This window comes from Anopheles funestus, chromosome 3RL, assembly GCF_943734845.2.
Source record: "Anopheles funestus chromosome 3RL, idAnoFuneDA-416_04, whole genome shotgun sequence".
Taxonomy (NCBI): Eukaryota; Metazoa; Arthropoda; class Insecta; order Diptera; family Culicidae; genus Anopheles; species Anopheles funestus.
The window spans coordinates 20,210,196-20,223,817 of NC_064599.1; the positions used below are offsets into that span (position 1 = coordinate 20,210,196).

At 38.7% G+C, this 13,622-nt stretch overlaps 1 protein-coding gene across 2 annotated transcripts in view; it reads left to right on the top strand.

The window, feature by feature from the left end:
- The window catches only part of LOC125772241 (cyclin-dependent kinase 14), a 124,908-nt gene that overhangs the window by 37,113 nt on the left and 74,173 nt on the right, over window positions 1-13,622 (top strand). For both annotated transcript variants that reach the window (XM_049443716.1, XM_049443718.1), the window contains exon 2: window positions 2,915-2,992. In XM_049443716.1, coding sequence (XP_049299673.1) covers window positions 2,915-2,992 — 78 coding nt within the window. The remainder of the gene's footprint in view (window positions 1-2,914; window positions 2,993-13,622) is intronic.

Here is a 13,622-nt window from a genome sequence, read left to right on the forward strand (position 1 = left end):
CTCTGTTTTCTATTTATGTTTGTGACCGTTCCTTTCTTTTACCAGTAGGGCGGGATATAACACAATGTTGTTGATGCATTTGTAATGGATGCAATTGTAAGCCTCGATCTTTCGTCGGTAGTCCGAAGCTGAGGAGTGTTTGAATTTCCGGATTATAAACACGATCCAAGATCTGAAGTCCATCCTTTATAGTATGAGCAGTAGACGACGAATAAACAATAATATTTCCGCCTTCTCAGAAGCATACTGGAAGAATTGTCTTTGTTTGGTGGGGTTTGGAGTCACGTTTACAATAATTGAGTAATTTATTGACAGTTTGTTTTTGTATGCGTTAGAAGAATGTTTGTTAATTGTATTACGTTCTGGACGCATATGAAGCAAACGATAGAAGTAAAATTATTAAAGACAAATAAAAGGAGAAAAATTGAGTTTGACTATGTATTCTAGTGTTGTAGCTTAAAAAAATTAATGAAAAGAGTCATTCCTATGAATCTTCAGTGAAGAGTCATTCAAATCCCATGTACTTGTACTGCATAGAATTCCCATCGAATCATGTACACCTAAAGATGCATAAATCTGTAAGGAATTATTATCTTATGGAATTTTCAGATAAATGAATCTGTTAGGATTCATGTATCTTCAGAATAGAAATTTAATCTTTCGGATCAAAGATTCATTTCGTGTCATGAATCTGACTCAGATTCACCCAACACTAGTCTGTTCAAATGTAACCTAATTATGTTTAAAAAATTGTTTTTACATTTCTTAAATGATCTCATTACCTTCTTATCTGCATTGTTTTACATGTACTTTCGGAATCTTTAATTATTGTTACATTTTTATGTTTCCATGTAAAGAAATTTATATTTGTTATATATAAATCTATTTTGTACCTAACTTACTATCCAAATTTATCAAATCCGGTTAAAATTTTGTGCGACTGTAACAATCCCACACAAAATGATGGTGTCCGAACAATGTTTGATTGAGTTGTTTTTCTTTCTCTCTCTCCCTCCCTCATAATTCACTTCCACTGCACCAATTCCAGTGAAGTGCGTTCCGCTACAACTCAACAACCGCTTGTCAATCAGCACCCGTAACAAACGGCTTAACCAATCTATCTGACCTTTTGGCATGGCGCGTTAGCGAAGTTAAAATGCGGTGGTACACTATGAAAGCGAACTTTACCGCACGTAAAACAGAATGAAACACCGTTGGAAGAGTTGAAAGGATCGTGCCCAAGTGGGAGATACAAGGCACTGACGGTGGGGGAGGTCATGGTATTTGAAATTTGAAATTGAAACTCGACAATTGCTTCCTTTTTTGCTCGTTCGACGATCGTTTTAATTCAGTGCGATACTAAGCTGACGACAATTACTGGGGGAGCGGGCGCTTATACACACCTTTGCCAAGGTGTAGGGTCCATTTTGTGTTCGCACCGAGACCGTGATTGCATTTTGCACCTTCAATGCAGCAAAAAGTTCATGTTACAAACGGGTACCGATCGATGTATGTGAGGTGTTTCATTGATCGGTCGACAAACGATTGTCGCTCCACGACAGTTGCAGCCACCCTGTTACGTGGTTTGTTCACCAAATTTAGGATGCACTAAGGTTGTATGTGTGTGTGGTGTGTGCCCCTGGTGCGTTGAGTGCATTCCATCGTGTGCCGTCTGTGTTCAAGTTCACGACGCGTTTCGCAATAATTAGCAATGAATGGAAAACAAACAACGCAATGCCGCGCGAAACCGTTTGGAAGAAATAGACGATCCATTTCATACGCAACGCAGCACCGTAACGCGACGTGTTTCACGGTGATATGATGTGATGAGGTGTTCTTTTTTTCTTTCTTTCTTCCAACCATGGAGGCTAGTGAACTTGAACCGGGTGTAGAAGGAAATAGACAGTTCGTCGTTTGGTTTGATAGTTGAAGAACGCAACTCTAAAACAGCAAAATCAGTCATTTATAGTGTTTACTGTCGGTGCAGTAGCGTAACGATGATTGTTTTATAAGATTGTTTGTTTTTTTTTGTTCATTTTTTATCCAGTTTTTTTTTCGTTTCGATACAGATGACTGTGCAGTGATAGGTGCAGAGGAGGAAACATACAAAACATGTTAGTGTTCATTAGCATTGAGGCGTGAAACACTTCCGTACTCTGATTATTGGTTAATTATATGCTTAAATTAATTGGTAACGATAATGCAGCTTTCGCACACATACCGAATGTGTAAAATCCAATCCAATTGGATGAAAATTCTTCCGGACCAATCATCTTGCCTATCTCAGATGAAAGTCTTTTTTTGTAGGTAGCGCTATTTCCCAGCAAATCTTTACCATTGCTGGTTGGAATAAAAGAGGGGAGAAATGCTTACTAATTGTGTAACACTTGGAAGCTTTCCTAACGGGTTTGCTGTACGTCAGTAGCGTTTGTTGTTAATGCTGCACATCGTTAGTTTTGGGGTGGAAATGAGGGTAGGGTTTTGAGGATGTTCACTTTCAATATTACAACATTTCAGAGTTGTAAAATTTTAAAATAAAAAACAAATCTTATACAGATTGATAAATTTTACTTCTTTTTTGTATCTAAAAACAATAGAACCTTACTGGTATAGTTCATTTTTGTTGGGATATTCGTAAGTTGACACCTCAGTAGTTGGATCGCATGTCAACTAACGAGGTTGTCATTTCTAATAAATATGACATAATCATAGCCTTCTTCTTTTTTTCTTAAACTAGATTGTCTGTTTGACATCTGTCAAACAATCTAAATATCGAGTTCCAAGCTCACTAGTTGAAAGGCAATCATATCGCAAGTAGTGAGGTTCCGACTGTTTATTCCTAGTTAATTTTTTTTTATAAATTAAAAAATCAACTTTTAAATTAAAAATTGTACTTTTTTATTCTATATTTCAGGAGTAACCATGCGCGAGAAAAAAGGAGGTGCTTTGCAGAAGATAAAAAAGCGATTATCGCACAGCTTCGGCCGATTATGTAAGTAAATTTTGATTATTATCAACCGGTATTTGGGTATTCCTGTACTACTTCTTAACATTTGTAATTCTTTCTGTCAAATTTTGAAATCACAAGAAGTACCTGTATGTTTATATAGATTGTAGTTTTAAATTCCAATCAGTTTAAAAACGTAGAAGCCTCCATCGAGAAAATTCCACCGTTTTTCCAAACCATTCCAAAATTGGGTCATGGAAAGCGAAACCAGAACAGACCATCTACCAGGCAATCTGTGCATTCTAAGCCAAACAAATTCGATAGCCTTTTTTATTGCTCCCTAATGATGTGGCAGTATTTGTTGGGGGATTTAAATTCCGGAATGGATACACATCATCAAACCAGGCAGCTTAGAAACGTGAGGTTTTTTTGTTGGTAGATCATCGTAAAGTTCCTACATTTTATGTTATTCTGGTTGGTGGTTGGTGCGTTACACTAGACACCCGCAATTTACGATTGAGTGTTCCTTGTTTTTTCGTGGATTTTTCCCCCGGCTGCGCTACAAAGCCATAGGAAATAATTTTCCGCTGCACTACAGTGTGTGAAAATTTTTTTCTCCATGATGAGAGAGAATTTAAATTCTAGGTATTCCTTGCTCCTTCAGACAGCGAGGCAGTGAAAGTACTGTAAAAGGTAAAGAGCAGTGTTGGAATGCTGAAACCCTATCCCAGGTTGGTGAAGTTGAATCAACAAAAGTGTTTATTTACAACATGTTATGATATACTTTGCAACGATCGTTTCATTTCCGATCCAAATTTCATCCGATGGCTTCTCAACAACTGTTACAGCACCCCTCAAAAATGGCACTATGCTGAATTGGGATGATGTTTGCATAATCATATAATGGGTGCAAAGTTTGTTCAACGCGTTATGTATGTTTTTTGAAGCGAAAAGGTGAAAATGGTCAGTTCCGGTTTACCCCGAAAGAAGGTTGGCTATTTTTAGTTGCTGGAGGCGAATCATTCCCAATCGATAAGTTTGTGCAATTTGTATAAGTGCCCTTAGACGATAAAAATAGAAAAGCAAGGATATCGGATATGTGTTAAACATTCGTATCGTTTGTTATCCTAGTTTATGTATGACGTTTGCTTTTCCTGGACGTTAGATTTGAAAGTTATTTTTGGGACTCGAATAATGCTGATTGTTAGATTTTCCAATTCCTGGGACTGATTTTGTTGTACACTTTAAAGTAGTTTAGTAATACCTGTCTGCATATGTTTAGGTCGATTACACGTGGCCCCTTTTTTTTACTTCACCTTTACCAACCATCGTTGCCATCGTTTCTGCTGCTGTGCGGCTAGAGTAATTCAATTAAAAGCTTCCAATCCAATTCGCGGCACTAACGAAGTCTGTATGCACCAGGCAGAATAAGTACAATTACGCGGTGCAATGAATTTTCCTGTACACACACTCACATACAGTTTTCCCGTGTGCTTGCGATAATGATGATGCGGATGATATTGCATGTAAAAGCAAAAGATAAAATAAAAAAGTTTCCATATCTCCCTTTCCAATTTGTTCGTCTGGATGTTTGATAGGAGTAACGTATTTTTTTGTGTGTGTTTATTGTTGTGAAGTGAATTGACTTTGATGCGTTGTTAAACTTGCAATTAAACGTGAAAGCGCGATGCAGAATGCAATTTGCATACCTTTTTTTCCCCTTCGTACGGAAATTGTACACGATGTGGTACGATTAAATGTAACTCTAGACAAATTTAAAGTTTGGAATGTGCAGAAACTTTGTGTGGCGAAAACAAGAAAACTACGTTCAGCGATACTTGCATGTTTACAGATTGTTAATTTTTGACTGTGAGTAATTTTTCCTGTGTGTGTGATGTGATGACACAAACTTTCATCTCCTGACAGGGGAAGGATCACAGCAACGAATTCTGGATGCTGTGGAATCCAGCTATCGGTATGACGATGGATGTTATCTTCTCGTTGATGTGCTTGTTTCTGTTTACCGACGAATATCCAGTCCGGTTGTAAGCGAACTGTTAACAGACAAGTTGATTTGCATGCCCCAACGTACATCCATGCAAACATCTGCGAAATTTCGCGTATTTCCTCTCGAGCGGCATTTAGTTTTTTCTTTTCTTTTGCTACCAACAACTGATGAAGTAATCGTTTTTATTTTGCCATTTAATTAACTTTGTGCTCGTACGCTTTCGGAGGCATCCGAATTCGGTGCACTTTAAATTGAGTTATTTTCGTGAGTGGCATAGAGTTGATGAGCTAGAATGGAAATATACAGGATTTCCCAAAGGTTTTTCACGGTTTGACCGATATATTTGTAAAAGTGTCCCAACAAATTTGTGAATTTGTCGTACTACTTTAAAAAAAGTTTTCCGCCAGAGAAGAAAATTTGTTGTGGAAATTAATTGGAGACCTGACCATGTCTTCGTAACGCCTCAACCCTGACCAGGCCATGAAGAACACAGATTTTTTTAAATCATTAGAAAACCGTCAAAAATCCTAAGGCGGAATTAAAAATGTCTGGAAAGCCGTTTTTAAACTATGGGATGAGTTTAAATATATTTGAGAATCTTTCAATAAACAATGAAACGAATTCAAATATAGTTGCGAAAACCATCAAAAACATCTCCAGAACCCCTGTAAAAAGCAAACAATTAAATGGGATGTAAATGTTGTATCGTCTAAGATACTATGTTTATGCATATTTATTTTACCTTCATTAAGTGAACGCTTCATTTTGGGTTCGCAAAATAAACATGACACCACTGGCATTCAACTTCATCATTATCTGTGCTCTTCAAATAAATAAGAATGCACATTCATCAATAATGTAAACCGCCATTCAACAACCGGCGTACCGGTGCTGTTTTCCACCTGTGTTTAACTCCAATTAGCATCCCTGCATGCTTGCGGCCCCCGTGTCTCCCATCCCATGCTAAAAAAACTCCCATCCTATCGGATTGTTGGTGCATTATCAATCGTGCACTTCCATTGGGAAGTGGGGGTTTTGGGCGATCGTCTTCTCGTCCTGTGTTTGCAAATTACTTTTTAATTAGTTTCACTGTTGTTTGTGCGAGTCGGTAATTTTATTTTCCCACTCGAATTACGACACGGTAGCGTAAAATCGTGTGGAAATCGTTTGGGCGACTGGAAAACCAACGAAAAAAAAAATGAAGACAAGGTTTTGCCACAGCAGAGTCGTGTGTCGCATGACCGAACGTAATCTGTTCCGTTTCGCGATGGTTTCCAGTTTTTCCACCCGGTAACTCTCTTTGTGCGGTAGGGAAAATTGCAGTTTTGACGTCATCTTTTTTTTGCATTCAATTGCAAGCATCCCGTGATCGGGTCACTACTAGTGCCCGGGAGCTGGAAAAAGGTATAATATCGCATCATAGAAATATATTCCGCTTGACCACTTGACAGCAGTTATGATGTGGCGTTTTTTCGGCATATTGCGAAAAATGCGATGGTTTTTTGCTATCTTTTGGGAATAGTTTGAATAGAGCATTATGATAGACACTCTGTCGGACAGAGCAACAGCAAATACCACTGTGCAGGGTTTTCCAAATATTCTCATAGCTTTCGCATCAGTAACACTGACGCGCACTGTCAGTGTGCCGCTTCCGGAACTGTGAACGAAACACGTTTCGAGAACACGTAAAGGCAGGCTTGCAGTTTCGTGCTCGTGCAGCAGCATCGATACGAAACGCGCTGATAACCTCATTTGGTCGCCTTTTTCAGGGGCGTCTTGTTGGTTACGTTCAGTCGAGTGAAACGACGGAAGTGAACGGATGAATGATGCCCTGGTTGAATGAGCTGCATCGACCGGAAGGAAATGGGAAGCTTCCACTAGAGCAGTGATTGCGGGCGATCTGTTGTGGGAGCATTTCGTTTGGTTGGTAGATTGCCACACTTCACTCAACGCCAAAGACGATATAGTTGGACATTACTATAGCGCTCTGTGATGGTGTTGGTGTATTCTTAATAAAAAGAAAATTTAAAAAATATTTTTTTATATAATAATATTTTCAATATTATTATATTCAGAAGTAAATTAAAAATTATTTTTAGTGAAGTATATTTTAATTTTCAAAATCTATATTTTATTTTCATCTAAATGTTTTCCTGACATTTTGAATAATAATGTTCTAAACCGAACTGCACAGAAAACAACCTCATTATACTACGTTTTGCATATGCAAAATCAACGATACATACAGTTGAGGACACAGTTGTTCAAACACGCTCGTTGACGTAAAAACAAAGTACAAAAACAATATCGTAATGAGTTGTGTCTCACAATGTACGCTGCTGACAGTAAGTTCCGAAAGATACACATGCTCGCATATGTGTTCTGTATGCTGCAGGAAGCGATGAGGAGAGTAAATGAGTGTGAAGACAAATTTTGTGTGAAATTATTTTTCACTCCCCCCACACACACACACACGCAGACATTTTACCTCACGATCGTTTATTATCGTTATAATATTCCTTTTTTCATATTGTGAAGCACTACATCGTTCTTTCGAACGTATCGACAGGAAGTTGCTACCCTATGGAGAAAAAACGGACCTAATGAAATAAATTTGTCTGGAAAAAAGCCCTGAGTGGAGTATAATAAATTGTGCATGATGTCGCTATCGTCCACTGGTTTGCATCTGTACCGATACATGGAGGGATGAGAGAGTGGATAGTAAATAGTCATGGGGGAGTGGCAAATTTTCCCAATAAAACCCAAGTGGAGTTGAGCAGGAGGAGTAAGATTACACATTTCAGACCAGCAGCCAGCAGCAAGTCCACGAACGTCATCATCGATGTCGTGTTTAAAAGTATTCATAATGCGAGCAACGAAACTCGAAAACACCTGCATATAAAGTGCATACAACGCCGCACATACACACGTCCCGAGAGTACCCGGGGATCCGGGAACATTCAGAGTAGCGTGCAGTTTGCAGCCTGCAGTACATAAAACGGCAGGGCGGTCAGGTCTCTTCATGTCGTTCGCATATGCATCGCAGAAATCGGTCTATTTGATCTCTCCCACACACACACACATATCGTGTCTCGGCTGGAGTAGAATTGCAAGAGTGCTGGAGTATTTCGTTTCCCCCTTATTTTTTGGTTCCCAGCTTTCGGGAACGGACATCCATTTTGCTCCGTTCAAAATGATCTGCTGCTGGATGACGTGTGGAGGGTGGTCTTGTGTGAGTGTTGTTGCTGTTTCTTTGATGTCTTGAGAGGGGGTTTTAATGTGAACCGGTGAAAGGGCTAGCTGAATTTAGAAACCTTCGCACCGGAATGTTTGTTGTGCATGGCAGGCATCTTTGGCGAGAGATGATGCAGCAATGCACCGTTTACGCTGTGTTGTATGCCACACGACATGGTCCAGTGCATATAGGAAGCATATGGATTACAGGGTCTCCGTGAATAAGGGCCCTGGGAGGGAGTGTTTTTGGGTCGATGTCCGTTACGCTACGGGTGGTGTTATTGAACATCATACACACGGGGCATATTGATTGCGTGAGATTAGAGAAAAGACATAATGAGAGCATGGTTTAATTTAAAGCACCGCTTCATGATGCATTGATCGGTAAATAATAGAATAACTCAGGATTAGTCAGCTTAACATATTGAAATGGGTTTTCCTGAAATAGTATTGGTTGTGTTGTTTAGGAAATATGAAGACTTCGAAAGATTCTTAATGTCTCCTTTCCGTCCTAATTCTTCTAACAGATATTGGTAGAGTTTCTAAACTCGTGTGAAATGTAGTTCAAACTACAAAAGCTCAACCTAAACTGTGACCTAGATGACATGTATTCCATTTAATATTTATCTGTTTTGAAATTCATTTAAGAACATCCAGTTGCAAAAATCTTCTTCATTGGTTCTGTTTCCAAAAATTTAATCGAGTATAGCGAACATACATTACCTGTCAAATTTAACAGGATAATTTTCTTGCCCCCTTACAGTCTTTTAAGAAGAATGCGTTTCCCGGAATATTTACTGTTTTTTTTGTTTGAACAGTATCGCTACAAACATTTCTTGGAAACATGGCTTTTGCAGTACCCCGTCAGTACCGGCACTTGAATGTGGTACGATGCGGAGAACATGCTTTTTTGGTTGTTGTTGCCAGAAACGTGTTCTCGCATAAAAATCACCTGAATAACCGAGATGAAGTGAAGCGGAATGAATGCGGCCGTTGATGTAGGCACTTGTGTCAAACAAGGACTTTGAGCAAACAGCTCAACTTGGATGCAGTAGTAGTAAGGGGACTATACCATATTTGCCAAGTATATTGTGGGATTTGTTGAGAACTGAATGGTGAGGTTGCTATGGGTCTTCAAATTTGCGTACCTAATATCGTTCTTCGTCTGAGTTCTTGTAGGAGGATTGTTTGCTTAAAAAAGAAAAGGCAAAATCGGCTAAGAATATAACTCCTGTCGTTTGTTCATTAGCAGCAGCAGCGCTAGTAGTAGCCGTTGTTTGGCGTTGTTGTCGAATAATAAATATTGTTGTATGTCCTCAATCTTCTGAACCGAAGAACAAGAGCAAGTTTCACAAGAAACGTTTTGATGCGGCTCGTCTAAAAATTCTCAACGAAAAACATATGTTCTACCCTTACCTTACTGTAGATAGCTTGTTCTATATAGCTTTCACTAAGCGAATTCTCTCCTAATGCCTGTTTTTGATGACGACCACCACTAGATCATGGAATAGGATGGATGCTTCAGCAGTTATCTAGAGAGAAAATTCTGCTTTCAGAATTTCATCTCACCAAACCTTCATCCGAAGAAGTGCTCGTATTACCGCAGGTACTCCTGTTTGGTGATACAAAAGCTTTGTTTTGATATGTTTATATCATCAACCAAAACCCATGTTTGAGGAGGATGCGTGATTTTGGTACAGATTGCGGTTTGGTCGGTTTGCTAGTCATACTCCGACAAAGACACCGATTACTTGGAACCGGAGACAAAAACCAAGGCTCTGTGTATCCGATTTAGTCGTATGGTAGAACGTGTTGGAGTGCTTTTTCGGTAAATTGAACTAATCTGATCGAAGGGAGCCGCAACAGTGCGGAGAAATGTAGCAGAAATTCAAGAAAGGATTGCGTGTGAAAAACGAAATAGAGGGTGAGCTTCGGCATTTCGTTTCGACACAAAGTGTTGTTTGTGGTTTGAAGTCACGAATTTTCACTTCATACTGGAACAGCTCGTTTACTTTATCCTTCAAGGTTTTTAGCATAAAACGTACTAGAATGATTCAAGTTCTGTGGCAAACTGTTGAAAGTTTTAAATGGTTAAATTGTATCAAAACTTATTCTACTAATTCATAATATTAGAAAGAAATATCCATGTTTATATAACGTTTTGAAGTCTTCACATAAAAATAACTCATATTCTTACATCCTTAAACTTAAATCGTCTCGTTTTTATAGCACATTTGTTTGCCTTCATGGTCTTCGATATTAAATTCTATTACCAACTGGCATGGGCAACGTTAAAAGCCATGTGCGGCCCAATGGTGGTGGAATCAAATATTCAAAACCACGCACACTCGTGGCCATTTTCCTTTCCAAAAATTTCTCAAACATGCGAGGCGTGCACTTTAGCGACCCCCGGACGTCGTACGCCGAATCATCCGGCGTACGCTTGCTGGCAAGCGAACTGGCGCTGAAACATGTCTTTGATGTGTGCCTTCAAATTATGTTCCATCATAAAATATTGATTGCAAAACATTCGGTAGAAGCTTCACGGCTTTTGCTCGTGTTCCTGTTTGTATGTACGTACAAGTGTGTGGTGAATTGCGCACAATTCTTAGAACTAAATTTTCTCTTACTGTAGGCTACTTTAAATTTCAAGCTTTTGTGCTTTAATTCGCACAAAGGAAGTTATAATAGTATCGCATTTATATAGGTAACTATGAAGTAATAAAAACGCGTCCAATAAATAACATATATCTTGTAGGGAGGGGTTCCAACATTTTCTAAGTCCTTTTTGGATTTAATTGGCTTTGCTAAAACTTTTAAGTTTTTAAGCTTTTAGATCAATTTTCATTCCGTAGAGTTGAGTTCGCTATAAGTCTTCTAATAATATTCAAAATTTATAGAAAAATATCAACATATTTTCTTAAGAATAACTCGTTTTAAAGTGTACACAAATCAATTACTGTTAAAATTACTAAATTATTAATTGCAGCAAAATAAGTTATGGCTTCCAAATTTAAATATATAGCTCAGAACGTTCTCACCTTTTCCCATCCTTGCAAATGGCCAGTATGGGCAAACAAAAAGTGATCATATATTACCAAAGCGAATGGAAATTATGAATTCTTCAGTGGATAAATATTTTCAGCTTGGCACTGCGACTGCATCTATTCCCGTTGGTCAGGTTGATATATCACTAACCATATTCCCCCTTTTTTCCTGCCTGCTTTCCCATCCAAAAATGGATGCACATCATGGGGTGGGGAGATGTGTGCGTCGAAAGTTTTGCAACATGTTGTGAATATTTTATGTCACCTGCAATCACAACGCAAACATGGTTGAATGAATTTTTCACCTCAGCACGGTGCTCCTGATTGCAAACAGGTTTCATCAGCCTTCACAGTTTTTTCACGTTGGTGGTACGGGTGGGCGGCAATGAACCGAACCGAAATGTTGTTCAACATGTTCCCATTACGCGACCGTTAGTTTCCCTTGCACGTGAGCGTGATGGAAAATCGATCAACCCATTTCAGGTATCTGCCGCGTGTCCTGGTGCCGACCTTACGAAAATGTGTGCGCTTGTGTGAAAGTTTGCACCCCATAAGCATAAAGCTTTTTTTTTATTTTGTTGGTTTTATTGTTGCCCTCTGTCAGAAGGTCATTGACAGCTAGGGGTCAGTTGAGTATGGAAGAGAAATGAATCTTCCTCCGCTCACTCACCGCCAGCACTTTTATGCAAATAAGTCATGGAGAGTGTCATTTATACAAAACCGACTATTGGGCCGGGAGGGTGTATTGCTTTATCAGTGTCAATAATGCTGCCCCCATCGGGTCGTGTGAAAAGCATCGCCAACCCCCTACCAGGCGACTGCACTTTTTCGCTGGTGGGAATGGGGAGTGAAATTATGTTGACCTGCCATGTGAAGGTGTTTGAGGAACCTTTGCTGATGGGATTGAGCAGAATTGATTGATTGGTTGATTGAGTGGTTTTAGTGCGGTGCTATCTTGGGCGTTTTGGTTTTATGGACTATCATTATTGATTTTTAATGTTATTTGTTTAATTAATTGAAAGCGGGATTTTGTCAGTTTTATGCCTAAACAAGAAAAAACCCTCCATCAGTGTACCACCTTCATATGAACGGAATTGATGTGAAAATTCAATTTCTCACTGTTCGAAATCGGGCAATTTTTCTTCTTAATCGTCTTAATTTTAAAAGCTTTTTTATGCAAATTTTATGCACCTCAACGCACGCTTCGAATAGTTGTGCATTTATTAGCCAATTTTAATGACATTAGTTCGTGCGAACAAAAGAGCAGCACTCAACCTTATTTTTGCAAAAAAAAGTAAATCCCCAAAAATAACTTTGCAAAATTGGAAAGAAGAATTTCAACACACGCTTTGTCCGATTTTCTCTTATGGTTTTTTTCTCCCATTCTCCACTGTTACGTCTATTGGTCTATTATGTGTATGCTTTCGCCGGTGTGTCTTCTTCTGCCAGAATCTGGCAAGCCTTTTCCGCAGACTGGGATTTAAAGGAAGTTTGCGTGTGAGCTTGAATTATTCATGACAGCTTGTCGAACGCTTTTCATCCGTAGAAGAGAACGAAGCCAAAAAAAAACAACGCTGCTACTGTGTAGCTTCCATATCACAATGGAGTGGTTTGGTGTGAAAGGAAAAATAGCATACTTCTTGATCTTTTTCTTTTTTTACTGTCCAAAGCCACACTGCATCTGCATGAGATCGTAAGCTTTGGTGAATGGGAGAAAAAATGGCAAAATCCTTGTCTACTGTTCCGTTTTCCAGCTACATATCCCCCCTTCGTGCAGTGATCGGTGGTTGAGCAAATCGGTTTTGACAAGATCCATCCAGTGCGAAGAAAATGCACCACCATTGTCGTTTTGGGGTGCTAAGTTTCTGTTTGGCAGCATGAATTATGGCCAAAAAAACACTGGAAGAGACACTTTGTGTGTGATGTCTAGCGTGCGGAGACAACGCCTAAACGAACGAACATATTTTATTGGATTAGTATCGGTTCGGAGGTTTTTTTTTGTGATTTCTTTGCATATTAAGTGCTTTTCGTTTTTTTTAGTTATATAATCTGTCTACTTTTGGTAAATTTAATCAGCGAATAAACATTTTATCTTCAAGGATGTTAAACTATCTCGGAATGGTATTTAACATTAGACGAAAAAAAAGAATATATTTTTATTTTATAATAAAAAAAAAACAATTCTTCCATTAAATTATGTAAATATCTCGATCATCATTACCATTTAATTATTAAGAACGGTTGAAAAACAACCATACAAATATTTTGATTAATCATCGTAAAATGTCACATCTGATCATTTAAGCTGTCAATAATGTTTCCTCCCTCAAACCCCACCGGTGCCAGCATGAATATTGTTGGTGGTGCCTATTAAGCTGTCAATGAT